This window comes from Blennius ocellaris (genome assembly GCF_963422515.1).
Source record: "Blennius ocellaris genome assembly, chromosome: 9".
In the NCBI taxonomy this organism is placed as follows: domain Eukaryota; kingdom Metazoa; phylum Chordata; class Actinopteri; order Blenniiformes; family Blenniidae; genus Blennius; species Blennius ocellaris.
Window position 1 is genome coordinate 20,840,176 of NC_137658.1, and position 21,637 is coordinate 20,861,812.

The 21,637-nt window shown below is 44.7% G+C and overlaps 1 protein-coding gene across 2 annotated transcripts; it reads left to right on the forward strand.

Moving 5' to 3' along the window:
• Positions 1-777: 777 nt before the first annotated feature.
• Positions 778-17,891, forward strand: trappc11 (trafficking protein particle complex subunit 11). Of its 2 annotated transcripts, XM_080502806.1 has the most exons (30): positions 778-1,071; positions 2,392-2,620; positions 2,718-2,887; positions 3,363-3,433; positions 4,931-5,045; positions 5,142-5,241; positions 5,330-5,403; positions 6,196-6,292; positions 6,524-6,657; positions 6,744-6,885; positions 6,979-7,072; positions 7,178-7,257; positions 7,716-7,794; positions 7,901-7,955; positions 8,964-9,109; positions 9,218-9,279; positions 9,394-9,526; positions 9,624-9,754; positions 9,863-9,988; positions 10,083-10,276; positions 10,415-10,563; positions 13,483-13,604; positions 13,679-13,798; positions 13,882-13,947; positions 15,287-15,443; positions 15,521-15,632; positions 15,713-15,804; positions 16,244-16,377; positions 17,378-17,545; positions 17,636-17,891. In XM_080502806.1, the coding sequence occupies exons 2-30, from the start codon at positions 2,417-2,419 to the stop codon at positions 17,678-17,680; spliced, it is 3,372 nt and encodes a 1,123-aa protein (XP_080358932.1). In that variant the 5' UTR covers positions 778-1,071; positions 2,392-2,416; the 3' UTR covers positions 17,681-17,891. The 2 variants fall into 2 exon arrangements, with proteins under 2 accessions (XP_080358932.1, XP_080358931.1); XM_080502805.1 differs by having other exon boundaries at positions 6,744-7,072.
• Positions 17,892-21,637: the final 3,746 nt, after the last annotated feature.

A 21,637-nucleotide genomic window follows, 5' to 3' on the forward strand; every position in this document is an offset into this window, starting at 1 on the left:
TCCCTGAGGGCTCAAATGAACTTTATCCCTCAGGAATAGTTCATGCCTGTTGAACATTATATCTGGACGTTAAATAATGCCCCCTTGAACATGCACAACAAAATTAGCCACCACACTTTCTCTCGTTCTCCACCTTTACTGCTGAACCATATTTCCAGTGGCGCCTCTGGTTGATGGCGGAAAGTACGATCATTTCAATGCTCTTTTACAGAAAAAAACAACAATCCTCCATGAGCAAGAAAAGGAGACAGAGGAAAGGAAAAAAAATCTGTAAGCAGGGAGAAACATTCAGAACCAAACTCCGAGGTGAAGACTTTCCGCTGTTACAAATGGAGACAAAGATGCAAGCTAACAGCACAAGTTCACTTGCTGAAGGCAAGCTGGGGGCAGGAGGCTCAGACAAGGAACTTCAAGTTCCACTATCATAGATCATTTATTAAATAGACTCTGAGGCTTGACCATCAAAGTAGAACTTCCCTGACTGAAACTGGGTGCTGGTTCCATATGAGAGGCACCTGACAGCTGAAAATCCGCTTTTACAAAACCCCAGAATCTTAATAATAAGAATAAGAACAAGAATAAGAATAAGAATAAGAATAAGAATAAGAATAAGAATAAGAATAAGAATAAGAATAAGAACAAGAACAAGAATAAGAATAACAACAACTTTTTTTTTTTACATGTATAACATTGTCACTGTATTTCGAAAGGTGACCCCGGAAGTGTGTGTAACGCGTTTCCGGTCTGAGGCAGCTGATAAGCTGCAGTTGTTGCTCCTTTAGCTGCCAAACTAGCTGTCATCTTCAGCCTGGACTGGTTAACCTGTCAGTAACTAGCTGTCCGATGGTGACAACAGGAGGAAGTTGACATAGACGACCCTAGAGACAGGAGAGTTTTTTTTGACAGTTAAAACAGGTAAAAGTTTAACCTCGCCCATTAGCTGATGCTAGCTATTAGCCTCGCCGTTAGCCTCACTGACAGGACATGGAGAGCTGCTAGCTGAGTCCGGACAGCTCTCCCCTCTCCCCGCACTCAAGTCCCCGCACAGCCCTCCGAAGTGATGCCATCCAGGTATTATCTCATTTAATCACTTATTATTTGTGTAAATCCGCCTTTAAGGCTGCTAACAGCAGGGCTGCAGTGGTGAGGTGCGTTAGCCGGGTTTCAGTTCCGCTTTCGAGTCGGCGGCTTTTTGTCCGAATGAGAACAACTGCAGACTGTGTCAGTGACTTCTTATCCCCGGTACTGGTTTATATGTGTGTAGGAGAGCCGTCAGTGTGCGGTGAGGAGTGGAATGGCGGTGGAGGTTTGTGTGACAGATGTAAACAACAGTTAGCAGCTGCTCGCTCGGCGAGCTTCAGGTCTTCAGGTCTTGTGACCTGCAGTTGGTTCTCAGTGTGTTAATGCTCCACACTCCCTACCACTGTCTCTTTAATGACACGGAAGGACTTTAGACAGGATTTTTCTATTCTTTTCCATTCCTATTGGCTCAAGTGATATCCCCGTTTGTCTGTTAATGCTTCACACTCACAGTCCCTTTAAGTGCATTAGAGATTATGCATATAATCTGCTGACAATAACTAGAAAAAAATCCTTCAGGTAAAAGTTAGTGTAGGCCTCCTCTTATCATGCCTGTGTAGCACTGAGTAGAAATACTGACATTCTTTGCCATTGGGAATAATATTGTGAAATAAAAGAGCATTTTATAGATGTTAAATTTAATCAGTTTTGCCATTCGAGCAACCCTCCAGGGCCATGACTTAGAACACTGTTTTGGATCATGTGGGGAACATTTGCAAGATAAAAGCCTCTGACTGATCTATTACTGTGGGACCAGGACCACTCAGACCAATCACAACCTCATCGTCATGTGAGAAAAAAATAAAGAAGGCCTTAACTTGAAAACAAGCTTAACACAGGCAGGGATTTAATAAGCATTTCTCCCGATTATTTACATCATGCATCATACTGACATCTTTATCTCATCAGATGCCATGTTGTGCTGTACATCGTGTTCATTGTAATAGATTGACTGGCGCCATCTGACCCTCAGTTATTATTTATTACTTTCTATATGAATACCAACACATTTTACTTATAACTATTCATTTGGATCTTACTCCTCATATATAATCAATGTAGTTGCTTTGAGAACACATAAAAAAGATTTAAAAAAAACCATTCTGTATGAGTTGGTTGTAAACATCTGATGTTCAGGAGGTTGAGACGGAATTCTGATTGAAAGAACTGAGTTGTAGACCAAAAACTAAGAATTATTCTGTTGAAACACATTGTTGGACATCATTTTTAAGTGGAATAAAGATGAACTAAAATGATAGAATCCGATTGAATCCAACAGATAATAACCAATAACCCCCCCTCCCCTTGCAGACCCCTCAGCTCTTGAACCTCGACCATGGCAGCTTCCCAGTGGGAGCTTCCGCCGGAGCTGTGCTGCCGGCCCATGGCCTTCGTGGCCCTGACCGGTCTGGACGTGGTGTACAATGCGGTGCACCGGGCCATCTGGGACGCCTTCTGTGCCAACCGCCGCGCAGACCGGGTCCCCATCTCCTTCAAAGTGCTGCCGGGAGACCACGAGTACCCCAAGTGTCGCACAAAGGTGGGCAGAGCAACACAGCTCGGTGTGGTGAGGATTCTGACCTCGTCTCATACGTGTGTGTGCGCGCGTGTGTGTGTGTGTGTGTGTGTGTGCGTAGCGGACTTCGTACGAATGGTACATCCCCAAAGGAATTCTGAAAACCGGCTGGATGAACAAACATCTGAACCTGGTTCCTGCTCTGGTGGTTCTCTTCTACGAGCTGGACTGGGATGACCCTCAGTGGAAGGAGAAGCAGTCCGAGTGTGCAACCAAGGTGGAGATTGTACGGTGAGTAACACAAACACACACACATACACATCGACACTTATTGACTGTAAAATAATTTTTTGTTATTTCGTTTGAAAATCCTTTGTAAATGTAAAATATCCCCGTGATCACACATATTTCATTATGTATATAGCTTCAAAATGTCTCTAAATTGTGAATACCTCTCTGTTCCTGTAAGAAGTCATCCCATCTGGTATAATGTAAGGTGTCATTTACGATGAAAAAGACAGATGAAACAAAAGACAAGAGGGCTCCAACCTGTCTGATTGAACCTATTTTATAAATACTGCAATTAAAATATGCACATTTTCTGATATTTCCCAAAAGAAGCATCAATCAAGGGATTTTAACGGAACCTAAAAGGAATGTATGGTGTACAACAGGAGGTGGCAGCTCAGTACAGCTCCCATGAGAATGTGTGTGTTCTAGAAGCTGTTGATGTGACACACTCTGTACCGCCGCTGTTTCCTTCCAGGACCAGTCTCCAGGGCAGGAACACCAAAGTGGCCGTGGTTTTAATCCAGAAGAAAACTCCTCTGCCTCCAGGTGAAGATGTTCTCCATGGATTGTGTGAAAACGTCCTGAGTGAAGCTGTTAAATATTTTAGTCTTTAATTCATGAGAGAGCTGTGGTCACTTTTCACCATTAAGGGTGAGAGAGGGCAGGAATTCATGGATATGTTTCACTGTTTATTGTACAAGACAGCAGAAGAGCTGCACAAATTTCTTCCTGAACTGTGAAGTTTCACTAAGTTTGATGAGAAATGACTGCGATTATTATTGTTTTTCTTGAAAAGAAGAATAAACCTGATTGTCTTTCTTTACAGTTTGTAATTAACTGCACCTTGATGACAGTGAAACATAACAGAGGGTGAAAACATGAACGCTAAAGCCAGCCATTAATCCCAACTCACTCTTTAAGACTAATTTCATGGATTGAATTAGTTTAAAAAAAAAAGTTTACTTCAATGTGAACTTTTCCAGAATGTACTTGTGTGTTTTAGTGAAACATGTTATGAGGATCTATTTCTACTGTCGGTGATTATTTAACCCAGCTAAGATCAAACGGGCTCCAATCCACCCAAACTACCAACAAAATGTTAATATTTTCGAAGAAAATAATGATGTGGTTTGTTTTTTTAAAAGACATTTCTGCAGAGTTTTTGACACGTCGTCACACTGAGACCTGAGCTGTGATATTCAGAGATGCGACCCTGAACGCTAAATACCTTGTTGCTATCGAACTTGCCTCAAAGCCATGCTGTCAGGGGCCGTTTGTGAAAACTGCCACAATGCAACAGCTATAGGAGAAGGCTTTTTGACGTTTCACTGTATTTTGCACCGGGTGGTTTCACTAAAATTGGCTTTATGTTTCACTTTCAGTTTGGTTTTGTGAAAATCTGGACATTTTCACCATGTATACTGTGCATCACAACAAAAGAAAAACATTAAAGTTTAAGTTTAAAGGTCATTATGGCACAATTTCACTGGTTTGGCCCACTTAAGATGAAATTGTGCTGCATATGGCTTCTGAATTAAAATGTATTGGCAGCACAGGTTGAGTGGCTAAAATGACGCTCTTGGTCTAAATCGGTGACCTTCAACCCGCAGCTCTGGAGCCACATGTGGCCCTTTTGTCCCTCTGCAGTGGCTTCCTGCAGCTTTAATAAGATTTAATCATTTTTATGAATCCTACTTTTATTTTATTTGCACACAAAACCAAAGGAAAATGGTAAAGAGTCAAAACGACTTCTAAAACTGCTAAAATAGCTAGTCAAGCCACTAAAAAGGAATGATCAAAACACAACAACAAACAAACAAGCAAAACAGCTGAGCAGACAAAAATCTAACAAAAATGCATTTTTATTAAACATCACAAAGGCAATATAATATGGTGTTTGTATTTGCGTCAAAAAAAAAAAAAAGTATGTAACTACGTATGTGTGGCTCCAGATGGATTTTATTTGATGGAAAGTGGAGGGAAAAAAATGCTGCAGTGCCTCTACACATGTTGACCAGTGTTTCTGCTCCTACTGTTCCTCAGGAGAAGACCTCGTGGCTTCAGAGAGAGCTTCAGCTCTTTGTAGCGCCTGCGACCTGTCAGGGAAGAGCCTGTTCGTCCTGCCTCACACAGACCACCTGGTTGGCTACATCATCCGGTACGTACTTCTCACCGAGCAGAGCCCGACGCTCAGCCAGGACCCCCACCCCCCCCCCACCCCGCTGAGCCGTTTTCTCACTCTGTGATCTTCCAGGCTGGAGAACGCTTTCTACGAACACGCTCAGACGTATTATTACACCGAAATCCGTCGAGTCAAATCACACAAAGAATTCCTCAACAAGACCACACATCAGGTAAGACCGGAGCTCCTCTCCCTCGTCAGCATTCAGCGGTTTTCCCCAGCTGTTGCCCTCGGTGTGAGTCTCTGTGTCGCCTCTCCAGCTGCTGTTTGTGAGACATCAGTTTAAGATCGGCTTCTTCAGCGAGCTCAAACAGGACACGCAGAACGCTCTCAAGTAAGTCTCAGCCCACAGTTACTACACGGATTTTTGAAGCCTTTTCATTTCAGTCTTTATCACGTCACTTCCATGAAATTAAAAATGTCAAGGTTCGAAAACCTTAAGATGCTCAAAACAACATTCATATGTTACAAGTGAAGAAATTACCAACAAAACAAAGATTTCAGCCCGCGTAACCACTGTGTCACAAATATATTGTTCCTGTGAAGAAAGAGAGGAAGAAACGGTGAAAATACCAGTTTTTTTGAAATTGTGAAATGCTGACGCTCCTGACATTCTCACTCAGACTGCATGAGATCAGGAAACTCAAATAGTTTGAATGAACCTCGAGCATTTGCTGTTTTTTCTTTTTTCAGGCTTTTTTTCTTTTACTTTGAACACATTTCAGTTCAAGAGCCACACACAGCCCAGTCTCATCTTAAGTGGGCTGGACTGGTAAAATGGTGCCACAATTACCCTTAGATTTAAACTTTAAAGGTTTTCTTTGTTGTGGCGCCGAGTGTATGTTTTGACAAAGTATATTTTTGCAAAAATATTTAACAGTTAGTCCCCCTCCAATCTCAAAATGAAGCGAATTTTAATGAAACCGTCTGTGCAAAATTCACTGAAATGTCCAGAAAAACACCTCCTAAACAGTCACTATTGAACATTTTATTTTACTGTGAACAAGAAAGATCAACATTTAATCACAACTGTGTAAAAACTCCTTGTATAAAGGACAAAATAATAACTTATTTGATTCATTATTTACTCATTTGGTTTGTTCTGCCTGTGTGTGCGTGTGTGTAGGTACTACAGAACTGCCTATAGTCTTGTACACGAGCTGAGAGCACATGAGACCAACATGCTGGAGATCAAAACTCTGGCTGGATTTATCAACTATAAGGTGTGTTGTGTGTGTGTGTGTGTGTGTGTGTGTGTGTGTGTGTGTGTGTGTGTGTGTGTGTGTGTGTGTGTGTGTGTGTGTACAGTGACTCCTCTGTGAAAGATAAGAGTATACAAATCGGTATAAAAAAACGTACAACCGAAATATCTACAAATACGGAACATATGAACCAGATGCTTGTGATCCTGACGGTGTGTGTGTACGTGTGTCTGTGTGTGTGTGTTTGTGTAGATCTGTCGCCTGTGTTTCCAGCACAACACTCCCCTGGACGCCATCGCTCAGTTCAGGAAGCACATCGACCAGTGTAAGAAGAAGATCGGCAGTGCCGAGCTGGCCTTCGAGCACGCGGCGTGGATGTCCAAACAGTAAGACGTTCCCCCTGTTCTCGTCCTCGCGTCACAGCCCCAGACGCTCAGCCTCTCGCTCCTCTCCCTCCTCCGTGCGGCCTCAGGTTCCAGTCGTTCGGCGAGCTCTTCGACGAAGCAATAAAGCTGGGCCTGACGGCCATCCAGACCCAGAACCCCGGGTTCTACTACCAGCAGGCGGCCTGCTACAGCCAGGAGAGGAAGCAGCAGGCTCAGGCGCTCTGTCAGGTCGGCCACCTCACACTCAACATCGTCTGTGTGTGTTTGCATCAGTCCTCACTTCCTGGTTTCATACGATGGTTTTTTTTTTTTTTTCTCCAGGCTGGAGCGAGCTACCCCTCCCCCGACCCCCTGGACACCCAGAGCGGAGGACTGGACTTCTATGGACAGAGACACTGGAGACAAGGACATCAGAGTAGATTTCTATGGACATTTTTTTCCCCCTGATAATTCTTCTTTCTGCTCCCGCTCAGATTAGCACCTTAGTGATCGTAAACTAAATCTGTACTTGTAATCTCAGGTATCGACCCTCCAGACGCAGAGAAGGAGAAGACGGGGATTATGGCCCTGCAGATGAAGGAGAGAGAAGTTCCTCATTCTGTAAGAACACAACTTTAATGCCACTGCACACCATGTCATTTCTTCATCTTGTGACCAAGGACCACCTGCTGTGACCTGCAGCCTGTTTGTTACATTTACATGTCGTGCATCTTGTTAGAAAAGGAAAGACCATAAAATTAAATGCTAACGTAAAAGTACTGAGTTCAAGCTCCCTTTATGAAAGTGGCATCCTAAGTTGGCTTCTCTTTCTGAGCCACGACCGCGTCCATATTCTCCTCCTATTTTTTTTTGTTTCTCTCCAAACCCATAGATGCCACAAGTCACAAGGTCGTAGGCTGTGATTCTGCTTATGATTTCTTGCAATAGTCTCCAATAATAAATCATTCCCCATGTTTCGCTGACGTGCAGCCCCGATGAAGCTCTGAGATGATTTCATACTTTGCATCATGAATATTAAGAATCTTTTCTAGAGCAGCCTGATGTTTGTGTCCCTGCAGGAGCTGATTATTGCTCTTCTCAGTAACGCTGTGGCCCAGTTCAAGAAGTACAAGTGTCCTCGGATGAAGAGTCACCTCAGTACGTCCTCGTGTCTTCATCGCTGCCTGCTCCCCTTCCACATGAAGACGCTCCATTTGATTCATGTGGTGTTGAGTCTTTATCTCGCTCTGTGTTTACTGTGCAGTGGTGCAGATGGGAGAGGAGTACTACCATGCAAAGGACTACACCAAAGCTCTAAAGTAAGCCACTCCCACACTCTGGTGAAGGCATTCACAGAGGAAACCATTCACAATCTGTAAGATTATGTCTCTCATCTTCTTACTGAGGATTAAATGGCTGCCACCTTCATTAATAGAAGCAGTACATGCGTTCAGAGGAACACCTCCATGACCTGAAGCAGCAGCACAACAGGACACAGGACACTAATGCTAATGTTACTCTCAGCCATACATCTTTCATGAGGAGGACTGAGCTCCTTCAGGATTAATGAGGCACTCCTCCATCACACAGCAGCCTCAGGAAAAGCTAATGCTAACAGCTGACACAGGACAGAGAGAGCAGTTTTATTAGGGTTTTCATGCAATGCAACCACCAAAAGTTGTTATATTCCAGTGATATTTTATTTTAAAGTTCCCACATAATGCAAAATTTACTTTCTAATGGTTTTCTAACTAAACCAGTGTCGGTGTCGCCTGTGCACGAGGATCCAGAAGTGAAAAAAAAGTCTGTCATCTCCTTCACTTGCTCCACTCTTTAGTGAATGTGGCTTGGTTTAGCTACATGGTAGCAACTGTAATGACGCTAATGATTCTGACACATCCTGCTGCAGCCACAGAGTCTGAACTTCTTCAGGAGCCTCTCCTTCTGCTTCAAACTGGTTAGAAAGTAGCATTTATATGAGCCATAGCAATAAATCCACCGTAGACATTGGTGCGTGGCACTGGAAAGCCGTGTCTTCTCCAGAGTTGCCAGATCGGACTCACTGTTTCCAGCACAGACACAACGTAAAACTCACCCACTCTGTAGACACTCATCCTTAAAATGATAAACAACGGAAATGTCAAACACACAACTGCACAAAATAAACAAATATAATAATAATAAAAATAAGGAACTTGCTCGAAGAACATTTAGACTAAAGGAAATTTAGGAGTCGTATAAGTTGTCGTTCCAACACTCATAATGTCATAATTTGTTTAAACTGACAGATTTCATCAGTTTCCTTGTGTGTGTGTGTGTGTCTTCAGGCTGTTGGACTATGTGATGTGTGACTACCGCACAGAGAGGTGGTGGGCTCTGCTCACAGCCATCCTGACCACCGCGCTGCGCTGCGCTTATCTCATGGCCAGCTTGAAGGACTACATCACTTATTGCATGGAGCTGCTGGGCAGAGGTGAGAAACCCGTCATCAGAAGCAACGTGCGACCTTTCAAAATGTCCGCCGCAGTTCTAGTCACCGTCACTGGAGGTGGATTATGAGTCGGACTGTGTTATTCTGCAGCTTCGACCTTGAAGGAGGAGCAGAAATCAAGAATTGAGAAGAACCTGATGAGAGTTCTGAAGGTGAGTAGAGAGAGAGAGACACACAAATAGCCTGGAGCCGTTTGAAGAGAAAATGAAAGTCATCCCAGCGAAAGAGGTTTTCGTGTTGTTCATCCATATGACGTCCTCTCCCAGAATGAGGTCCCTGAAGCCGAGCCGGATTGTGATCCGGCTTCTGTCAGTGCGGCCAGGTCGCTGTGGAACGACCGCATGGCTCTGTCTGGATCCAATGAGCTCAGTGTGGAGGTCCAGGACTACATCCCATTCAGTCAGTACAAATACACACACACACACACACTTGGAGCCACGAGCTGAGTTCATCCAGCAGTAAACAGAACTGGAACATGTCTGCTTGTTGGCTTCAGTCCAGTGTAAAGGCAAATTCCAGTCGCCCAGTTTCCACGTGGATCAGCCCATCATGCTGCAGGTCTCCCTCCGAGCCGACTGCCCGCACCCTGTATCGTTCAACAAGCTGGCTGTCAGCCTCAGCAACCAGGTACGCACGCACACGTGGACGCTGCGTTGTTTAACTGTCCGAGGACAGAGGAAATTTAACATGGCTAAGTTGAAACGTTGGCCCAGATGTGTGTTGTGTTGTGTACAGGAATACAACCAGTGGTGTGTGGCCGAGTCGTCGGGTTCAGAGAGCATGATGCTTTTACCCGGACAAACCCAGAGCTACAAGTTCAGCTTCGTGGCCAAAACTGAAGACGTGGGGAAGAAGATCGAGGTGAGGATGATGCTCTCCGCCTTCTAGTGTTTAACTTGATGGGTTTCTATAGATGTGTGTGCGTGTGTGTGTGTGTGTGTGTGTGTGCGCACAGATGACTGGTGTGGAGCTGATGCTGGGCAGCGACAGCGGCCGCTGTGTGTTTCTGAGCTGGAGAGGAGCCGGAGGAGACGCCGCCTCTGCTCATGAAGCGCTGCAGGCCAGCCGATCGTCACGGCGATGGGGGCGGGGCCTGGAAGCCCGACAGGAGCTGAACTGGGATAGTCTGGCCATGCAGCACAGCACCATGTATGTCCTCTCTAGAGTCGGGCTCCTGCTAGAATCATCAAACAAACTGTGCCAATATCATTCCTCCCGTCCAGACTGTTTTGTCAGTTAGTCTCCATTCTGCTCCGTGTAGACATCCAGATGTGTGTTTGTGTTCAGGATCATCTCCAGAATCCCAAAGATCTCAGTCCAGCTGAGCCACCAGCCGCCGGCCCTCACCAACGAGATGTACTGCATCAGCATCACCGTGCAGTCTCAAGAGGAGGCCACAGCCAAGGACGTGAAGCTGACCGCTGGACTCAAACCAGGTACACACACGCACGCACGCACACACACACACACACACACACACACACGCACAAAATCTATGTGCTGTTTTTTTCTTTTAAGCTGAATTATATCACAACTAACGGTTGATGAGTGAAACGGGTATCGGTTTACTAGTAAACAAGGGTTTGTATTGAGATGTAAATACATTCAAGTTTACAGGCTTTGCTGTGTCTCGCGCCCCGCTGAGCCAAGGTGCGAGTGCTTCGGCTCTGTATTAGCAAGCTAGAATTTTATTGCCTGACCCAAAGGGTGTTGGAAATGTATCTTTGACAGGCCTTCAAATTGCATAACACACGCCTACATAGAAGGCATTAAGAACAATACTCATAATAAAAGACAATATTTCAACATTAATACCTAAAAATAATGGGCGAAGGGAAAGGACCGGCTGCAAGTTGGTCACTTCCTGGAATCATGTTTCCTCTGCTGTTGAGGGCTGTGACTGCAGATGGAGTGAATGATTTTTGTTTTTTCTGGCCAGAGGGACTTTGTATCTTCTGCCTGATGGGAGGAGGGTCAATGAGTGATGGAGGGGATGTGAAGGTTGCACTGTAATCAGGATGGCTTCCCTGATCACATGTGGGACAGTGGAGTTTTTTTTAGAGCCAATTATTTTATTGGCTTTGTCGGTGATACGTGATAGTTTTATTTTCTGTTTGCTGGTGAGGAAGTTGTACCAAGATGTGATATTGAAGGGGAGAATGGATTCTATGAGTGACTTAGGATCTTTTTACTGATGTTGAAGAGCTTTATCTTCCTGAGAAGATAGAGATGCTGGAGTGCTTTACTGTAAATGGTATCGGAGTGTGTTTGGAAGGACAGGCGGGTGTCTATCTGTGTCTCTTGATACTTAAAACAGTCCACCTGTTCAACCTGTTCTTCCTGGATAATCAGAAGTTTAAAAAGCTGAGGTGTAATTGCTGCTCTGTCCCTGCCCACACAGCACAGCTCCTTTTGTCTTTTGGATATTTAGATCCAGCGATTTTTTTTCCCCCCCTGAAGGTTGTGGCCAAGTCATTGACTGCCAGTTGGCACTGGATGGGAGCCGCCATACTGTCCATGCAGAGTCCATGTTTTCCGATGCTGTGTTGAAAAGAGTCAGGCTTGCATCGTCTACACCTAATTTTGCTTGATAAACTGGAGAGGATCCGGTTTATTGGTCAACATGTGTGACGTTAAGTCACTCACCACTCTCTCCATGCATTTGCACAGGACTGATGTGATTGGTTCACCTCGTTCAACCAGTGGATGTCATCCAGCCACTCATGCTGCTCCACAGAGTTTGATTTAACAATATGATGATCAGCAACGATTAAATACTTTCATCAATCATTATAACTTCACCCTCAAGTTCATATTCATCTCTGGCCCGGCAGATGGTTGTGGATTACACGCCTTCTCAACTTTTACCGGGCATCCAGATCAACACGAGGCAGCATTCACATCTTTTCCCTAATCAGGAGTATTAGTGGAAGGAGGGACACAGAGTTTATCTCAGAGGATTGTCGAATCTGGCCCTTCACAAGAAGATGCATGAGGTTTTACTTAATCTTTTGGCAAAGTACTTTCCAACTATACTTAATCATAATAATGTCAGGATTTAAATTGAGCTTTAATCCAATGCTATTTACACAATATATATTCTTTAATCACATTTTATCTCTTTTTACCTGCATGTAAAGCTACTTGTATGGATTGGTTATTCATTTCAAAATAATATCAAATGTTTTAAGCGTTTGACTGCTTTCCTAATGCATCGTTTTAGGGGATAATTATTATTCTATGTGCTATTTTAGAGCCTGGGCTACAAAAGTATTCCAGGGTGGAAGAGAACCAGCTGAAACCGCGTCTGAGGTCACGAGAGACGATGAATGGCATAATAGGGGCAATAATGAGTTTTCCTTCAGACAACGTCAATCTGCCCACTGTATAACTATTAATGGCTTTTAACAGTAACATACATACAGTAGCAGCAATAGCAAACCTCTGAACAGACTCGAGTTTCCTGATCCACTTGAAACATCTTCTCTTCTGCACCCATCCATCCATTCATAAAAACTACCTGATCTGAAGTTGCTCAACATTTAAAATTATAAAGTTGTAAATGTATGGTTGCTTAGCAACAGGTTAACATCTGCTGACCGCCCTGAATGTTCATCTGGATCAAGTCCTTTAATTCATCTTAAGTCCATTCAGTGTTATTGTTGTTGTAAATTTCATTGAGTTTTATTCTTGTTCTACATTTAGGAATGTCGTTAGTTCAGGGGCCGAGTTTTGTCTTCAGTGGGGTGGACCAGTAAAATAGTGCCATAATAACCTTTTTATTTAACCTTTAAACTTTTTCTTTGTTGTGGCGTTGAGTGTATACGAAAATATCGATATTATCACAAAAACAAGGAAATGACAAAACATGTCCTCAATCTCAACATAAAGCCATCTTTAATAGAAAGGTGTACAATACAGTAAAATGTCCAGAAAACTTCTCCTATAAGCTGTTGCATTATGGGTGTTTTTACAAACTCCTCCTGACAGTGCTGCTTTGAGGCTGGTTTGAGAGCAACAAGGTCGTTGGCTTTTATGGCAGCGCCGGTCTGTGTTGTGTTGTGTCCACTACTCTAACAAACCTTATTTAAAAAAAAATGTGCTTGGTGGTTGTGGCGGGCCAGATTGCAGCCGCTTGTGGGCCGCTTTTGGCCCCCGGGCCTTATGTTTGACGCCCTGATGTAGACTTTTTTTTTTTTTTGTCTACTGTTCTTGTCACAGAAATGAACCAAGCACTTGTTTTGAAGACTTGTTCTGAAGTTTAGAGTAGAAAAGAACGCAGCACGGTTGCTTCACAGGTGTGTGTGTGTGTGTGTGTGTGTGTGTGTGTGCGCTTGTCTTCGTGCTCCCTTCAGGTCAGGACGCCAATCTGAGCCAGACCACCCAGGTGACCCTGGACGGCTCGGCAGCGTGTGACGACAGCAGCCCCGCTCTGATACCCGACATCCCTCTGGGAGACCTGAACCCCGGCCAGAAGGTACGTCCACTACCGTCTCTCCCTCTGTGTGAAACCATCACCCTTCACTTTGTGTTTCATGCGTTCACCTGCAGCTGGAGAAGTGCGTGTACGTGACGTGTGTGTCGACCGGGCCCAGGGTCTTCCTGTTCCACGTGGCCTACAGCATCGACACCAGCGTGGAGGGACGGCAGATCGTCTGCAGGTGCCACAAGGTGGAGAAATTCACTCAACCCGGCCCGCAGATGTCAAATCTCAGTTGTCTTTTTTAATCTCACTGGTTTCCTTCCCCTTCCAGGATGAGACGGTTGCCATAGAGACGGTGGTCCCATTCGAGGTGTCCGTCAAGTTTGTATCCACCAAGGTGTGTAGCTGACGGTGTGTTTTACTCTGTCACAAAGCCTTCAGAGCTTTTTAAAGATATCACATACTTAAAAAAAACCAAACTGGGTCACTCCCTGAGAAAGACAGCATGTTGCTGCACTAGTAGCTGAGTTAAAGTACTGCACCTCATAGGCAGTAAGAGCATCAATTCAGCTCCAGTTAAATTGTGCAGCTGCTCAATGTGCCGACCCTGAAACTAGTATATGTTTGATAGGTTCCCTCCAAAAGCAGAATATAATTAGACTCAGGCCATGTTTACACGTACACACGTAACAATGGTACTTTTATATCAGTTATTTAGGTCAAAACACACAAGATTCAACTTGTTCAGTATTTATTGTCAGTATATGTTTTTACTGTTGAGCTCATCAGTGAATGACTTGAGTACAAACTTTTTTCCATTTTGTTTTTTTTTTATAAAGGAGCTGGATCTTATGTTTGCTGTCATCATCCTAAGCAGTAGTTTGCCCAAATTTCTCTTCGTTTTTGTGCAACAAAGTATTAACATGTCATTTAGAAACTCCACTTTCAGTAATAACATGTCTCAGTTCACCATCAGCTTTACAAGATTTTGTTACACTATTTACATCTTAAAAAGCATGATGCATTTGGCCAAAAATATAGGCAGCTAGTTGAGATTACCACCAGAATAACTTGGACACATTTCTACATCTGTGTAGTAATAATCCTGATTCACCACATAATATTAGTGATGGCCAAATGAAGCTTCATGAACACTCTCTTTATTTTCTGAAGCCACTAGATGGCACTGTCTGTTCAACAAACGTTTGAAAGCACACTTCATCCCCAGTCTTTCAGCCTCTTATGTTCAGACCAAGAGTGCCATCTGGTGGAGTCATAAAATACAGTACGGGGTTCGTCCATTGAATTAAATTGAATTGAAGCTTAATTTGGCCATCACCGCATAACACCGACTAAAATATGCCCCGAGTGGTTCAATCTATATTTTTCACTTAATGTCATGATTGAAAGAATTCAATTATACATACTCCATATTATACTCTAATATTATATTGAATCACTTCTCAAGCTCCAAAAAGCTTGGTAGAATGTGTGAAAATAAATTGCAGATTCTTTCCTGTGTATAACAGGGATGGAGGAGGAGCAGGTCCTCATCCAAGATGGCTGACACGCTAAACGATAAAGTGCTTTTAACTGTACAATTTCAGACCTTTTATCATACCTGTGTGTGTTTGTTCCCTTCACTCCTCACCCGACTGAAGTGGGGACCGTGACAGTTCAACCTCTCGGATCATAATCCTGCATCTTATCTCCGCTCTGTGTTTGTTCCTGTGCAGTTTGAGCCTCTGGAGCGTGTGGCTCTGGACATCCCCTTCCTCCTCATGACGGACATCCTGTCGTCGTCTCCGTGGCCTCTGCTTCTCACCTCCTCCTCCCTGACGCTGCTTGCGATGACCAGCACCACAGCAGAGCTGCAGTCCCAGATCCAGGAAGGTACCAGACCGCTTCCACTCACTGCAGATGTCCTCCATGTTGACGTGTGGATTCTCAGGTGTCCTGTGTGTGTTCAGTGGTTCTGGAGACAGGCGAGTGTGCCAGCGAGTGCTTCAGCCTGCGCTGCCCCCCCCAGACCAACAGCAATAACACGGTGGCTACAGGACAGTACCTGATCTCCTGGAGGAGGTACTTTTCTCTCTCTAATGGGCGAGCAGGAAGCTGCAGAGTGACGGTTGGCTCTAAACATGTGAACTCTCCTCATGCAGGCAGTCCTCCAGTCCAGACAGTCCGCTCATCCAGACCACCGTCACTCTACCTCACGTCATCCTGGAGCCCGTCCCCGTCTACATCCACGCTGGTCAGTGCTCACGTCACTGAGGCTGGTGTCAAATTACCAGCTCAAGATGAACAATGAGGATTAAATTCTTTGCACCGCGTGATGCACCTCCGTTCAGGTGCATCACGTAAAGCCGCCCCGCTGGACTCGTCCTGCTCAGAATCACAATCGGCGAATAACTGATGAAATACTTTATTAGAGATAAAACTCTCTGATTGTGTACTTTCTCTCTCTCTCTCTCTCTCCCTCCTATATATATATATATATATATATATATATATAAGTGTGACCTATATACATACTTTTTTTTTCTTTTTAAATTTTGCGGTGCAGCTTCTATCCAGGTGCGCTTCATAGTCGGGGATATACAGCAGTTGTCGCTTCTGTTCTTACAGTTAATGGTGTTGCATGTTTTCATATGCGCTCTGAATTGTTGTCGCTTGTTGTTGTTGTGGTGCAGACTTGCCGTCATTCGGGAGAGTCAGAGAGTCTCTTCCAGTGCGCTACCGCATCGAGAACAGGACGGCTCTGGTGCAGGAGGTGGAAATGGCCGTGGAACCGTCTGATGCCTTCATGTTCTCTGGACTCAAACAGGTACAAACTCACTGATTGGTTTCAGGATCCACTTCGGTAAAATCCTGCATCACGGCCGACAGAGGCTCTGGAATCCAATGTGAAAAGGCTTCTCTGTTGGAGTTTCGCTCGCTTCTTCTTGGTCAGTTCATCTCGGAGCTGCTTTATGACCTCCACTCCTCCTGAAACAGTGAAACAGACCCCCGGTGGACAAAATGGGAACAGCAGGTAGATTGATAGAAAGAAGGCAGATGATGTGCTCTAGGTTCAGGCAGGGTTGAACTCTTCCAGGCCCACAGGCCACATGTTTGACGCCCCTGCTTCACATCTGTGTACCAGGAGCCTTCAGCTGGACTGAAAGGCACAAACCTGCTTTCTAAGACAGTCGTGTCAAACATGATGGTTAACTCTGGCTCAGAGTGTAAAACGTATTGATCAAGGGTGTCAAAATAAGGCAGAGGAACCAAGAAATACTTTAAATTTAAAAGAAAAACATTCATTTATTTAACAAATTTCTTAAGAGTAACGACACAACATAATACTGAGACCTGAGCTGAGATATTCAGTGATGCTGCCATGTAAGCTAGCGACCTTGTTGCTATCAAACTAGCTTCGAAGCCATGCTGTCAGCGATGGCGTTTTTAAAAACACCCACAATGCAACAGCTATAGGAAAAGCTTTTTGACATTTCATTGTACTTTTCACCAGAAGGGTCCCTTAAACGTGGCTTCATGTTGAGTTTGAAGTCGTTTTCTGAAGTAATTGTTTTGGCCTTGTGAAATGAGAAAAAGAATCTGGACAATGTCATCATGTAAACTCTGCTACAACAAAGAAAAACTTTGATTTAAAGGTTATCATGGCACTATAGCCACATCTTCAGTGTGGATCTGAAGGCTTGAGAAGATCCCTCAGGTCTCACAACTCTTCCTCTTCAGAGTTTGTCAGGTTCAACTCCGCCAGGAAGTAGTTTTAACCACTCTCCACTGTGCGTGTGTGTGTGTGTGTGTGTGTGTGTGTGCAGGTCCGTCTCCGTATCCTCCCTGGTTCAGAGCAGCAGATGCTGTATAACTATTACCCGTTGATGGCCGGCTACCAAACACTACCACAGCTCAACATCAGTCTGCCGCGCTGCCAAACCTCCAACACACAGGCACTGAGACGCTTCCTGCCCCAGCGGATCTTCGTAAAGGTAACGCACACACACACACACACACAGCCAGCAGCCACCCTGGTCCACCCTGGAGTTTGTCACCAGCATCCTTCCGTCTCCTCCCCCCAGCCTCAGGGACGACAGCTGGACGACGCCTCCATCGCCGCAGCTTGAGGAGCAGTTGAAGGAGTTTCCTGTACATAGCAGCAGAAGGCAGCGGGGGAACTGCTCTAGATGTATGATTCAGAGATATTAACACTATTGTTTTCTCATTGTTCTGTATAAACACCACATCATGAACGCTTCTGTTGACACTGATGGTCATCTAACAGCTCTGCACAGGCCTGGCTAGAACTGAATGTGATGAAGGTTTAATTAAATTGAAGTGATGTAAACCTTTTCGCGTCCGCTCGTGTGTTCTGCATCCAAACACATCCTATGCTGACGGAGTTCAATCGCCAGTGTTGATCACTTGGTTTGTGTGTGGTCTCGACCTGAACTCTTCTGGGAACCTGCCGCCCCTGGTCACTAATCTCCTGGTGTCTCTGGCTAAATGACCAAAGATCTCTTTTCCCAGCTAACCACAGTTGAGTGGTGGTTTTCTTCGAGCGTTAATCTCTTTTATTTGACAGTGCAGATTAGAATGGTCTCCTACCCAGAGCATTGTTTTCCTTTAATAAAAAGTCAGCTCCTTTCTCTGTGTATCCTCTCTGCCTTCAGCGACCCACAGTGTGTCAGACTCCTACTGTGTGTGTGTGTGTGTGTGTGTTCGTTCTCAACCGTGTCTTATTTTAGCCATCTCTTCCTATAAATTGCCTTTTGCCCCATTTTCTTTTCAGAATTTTACTTACACAGTGCGACTGTGCCAAAGTGTGTGCTCATGATTCATGAATGTATGTGTTATTGTGTGTGTTTGTTCTGGAGGTAAGCCAGGGGTCAGCTGAGAAGGATGAGACTGGGGACGGACAATTTCAGCTTCATTCAGCTGTGATTACTGACTCAATTCTTTGTGTGGTGATCTCGGCAGGTTTGAGTATTGGCTCATCCATCGCCACACTATCTAGTTTGAGCTTTATCTTTTTTTTATTGCCCATGGAGCTGCAACGATCTGATCTGAAACACTGAACAAGAGCTCTGTGAATTCAATACGCCAGACAATTTATAGGAGGAGAGAATCGATGTGCGTATAAAAACGGGAGAATCTCCCTCAAACGATAAAGAGGATGAAACGGCCATAATCAACGCATCTCACCTACAAACTCCCTGCTGTATATTTGCTGTGCAAAATCTACTGCCACCCACAGGAAGTCCCTCCCTGCCGAATACACTCAATGCTACTGACCGGCGCCACCAGAGCAAATAAGTGCAGACTTTGGGCAGTGAGATAAAGTACAGCTAAACTGAGTCCTTACAACCACCTGGCTCTTGGCTGTTGATTCATCAAAAATGAGCCATAGGCTCGGGTCAAAGATGTGAAGTGCAATTAGGATTCAACCTTTCGTTCTTTCTCTTTAAAGCCGATCACTGCCACTCACACCACTTCTGCAGAGAACTAAAGATTGCTCTATTCATATCGGTACATGAGGGGGTTGAATGGCATAAGCCTCCGGGAGATGCTGAGATTCACAACGGGGTCCGATGTCATCTGCTTTAAACAAATTGAAATCACATTCACAGCCTTGGAAGGGCGAGCACGGCGGCCAATCGGACACACTTGTGGCCCAACGTTTCAGCTGCCATCCACATACAACGGCTGTCCAGCGCTCCGAGCTGAAATGGCGACAATGTTACCGGTAGTACCAGTAGCCAGGCTGAAAACACAGCGTCGGACGCAGAGAAGCAAAGAAACAGAAATAGTTTCTGACATGTCACACTGTTCAGCGGTAGCTGAAGACTTTAGTAAAGAAGAAGAGTTTGAGAGAGTGCTCGGAGTCCTGCAAAATACACGTCCGGAATGGCGCGGGTTGTTTCCTGATCTTTGGCACACGGTTCATTTGTTTGTAAGTGACAGTGAAGCAGAACTCCTTTTCAAACGTGGCATTGCACGATAAAACGAGCAAAGCTCAACAAGGTGTCGACTGGGAGTCGTGCCATTCAAACTGTGGCAACATATTAGTGATGCTCGGGCAGCAGCACTCGGCAGAGACCTCAGAGGATTCCCTTCATTGACAGGTGGATGCGAGTCGGACGACCATCCTGACAATGAAACTGAAGGCGGTCAGAAGGAAATACCAAGCAGCATTTGACACTGGGTGTAAGAGTGGACACGGCAGAGTGGGACTGCTGTATTTTGAACTCTGCCAGCAGTTGTGGGGCCGTTCACCGGGCCACTACTACTCTACTGTCTGGTGTCGAAAGTGCTGACCTGGACGATTCGCCCGCACCCTCGACTTCCTCGGCCTCGTCAACGTTGGGAGTCGTGGATGCCCGTTCTGGGTCACAAACAGAAGAGGGTGGAAGTGTGGCCCCCAGTTGTAAAGTTATTATAATAATAATGCATTGGTTTTTATATGCTTTTCTTGGCACTCAAAGACGATTTACATTGCATTATTCATTCATGCCATACTCGATGGTGGTAAACTACGTACATAGCCACAGCTGCACTGTTCCTGTAAATGTATCGAGTTGGCTGAGGGTAGAAGAAAGCCACATGTAGACATAATAAGCAGCTTTTGCCTCTGCCCTGAATGGGTGTCAGGATGACACTCAGCTCTTCTGGGACCATAAACACTCATTCAGCAAAATTCATTCAGGAAAAATAACTCGTGCTGGATGAATGCAAAAGGTCAGAATTTACAGAGCCTTCTCGTGTTTTTCCTTTTATCAGTGCACATGTGTGCTGAGGCCCGGTTTAAGTCACCATGACATTGTTTTCTTAGTTGGTGCACATTCTAGGCGAATGCCTGATCCCCTGTGTGAAAACACACCAAGCAGTCTGCAGGGTCGAGCTCTCTTCAGACCCCAGGAGGACAAAAACATCTCAACTGAGTGGCTGTCACCTACAAACAAACACTCGGAATCCTGTAAGACGGTGCCTCACATGTCACATGCAGATCGACCAGCATGTCTCTGAGGGCTCACATACGCATGGTGAGGTTTGACACCTCTGTTTTCAGACACAGAGATGTTGTTTAACACATGAGGGCATTGATTCTGTTTGTCTATAAATGCAGAGTGTGCAGGAAAGAAACTGTTGTTCACTGATCGGTGACGCAGTATCTAGAAGATCATCATATTATGTGCCCTATTTGTGAGTTGGTGAACTTAATTAACATAGAAAAGTATTTTATGCCCCATTTTTTAAATGGACTAAGCTGTCTGTGTCCCCATCTATGCAGAGCCCCACTGAGCAAGCAACGTCCATAGACGTTCAAGGCTTGTCCATCCGTCCAGGCCGTAATCTGGACGCAGCCTAATTGGGCTAATCGGGAGGACCAGGACCTCCACTGGCAGCTTCTTTCTTTCTTTTTTCTTTTTTTTAAATAAACTTTATTTAAATTTTGCCAGTGGAAGTTTCTTATGTTTGCAGAGGCACCCTGACGACGTAACATGTCTTTGCATTCGGCCAGTGGTGTTTGAAAGATGGATAGAAAGAACAAGGAGGCTCAACCCTCATGTCTGTGGTCAATGATGTTATCATAAATAAAGTGGCCGGTAAGCCTTGGATTAAACTGGATATTCATCATATATGTCAACATTACTGTACCTTCTCTTTCTGACCCGTGATTGCTCTCTGGTGGATTTTCTGGTTGGATCTCCACACAAAGTACCTAAAAGAAAATGTCCTAAGCTTTACAATTGCTCTCTGTGTGAATAGAGAGTGATGACGGGTCTCAAGAAATACATCCATCTGTTTAGTGAGCAAAATCCTTCGATTCGTTTCATAGTATCACACTCCTAAAACCGCCGCTGAAAGATAAGACCGCTGGTTGAAGTCTGGCTCCTGCTGCTTTGACTAAAGAACCTTGGTCACGAGGAAATTGCAGCATACCACAAGAAAAGCTGAGGGTTTAATCAGTGACACTGGCACACGGGAAGAAACATTCATCACCCTTATCTTTTACAGCCACACAAACCTGAACAAAATGTATGACAAATATTTACACCAGAGCATTTCCCCAGAGTGGTTTT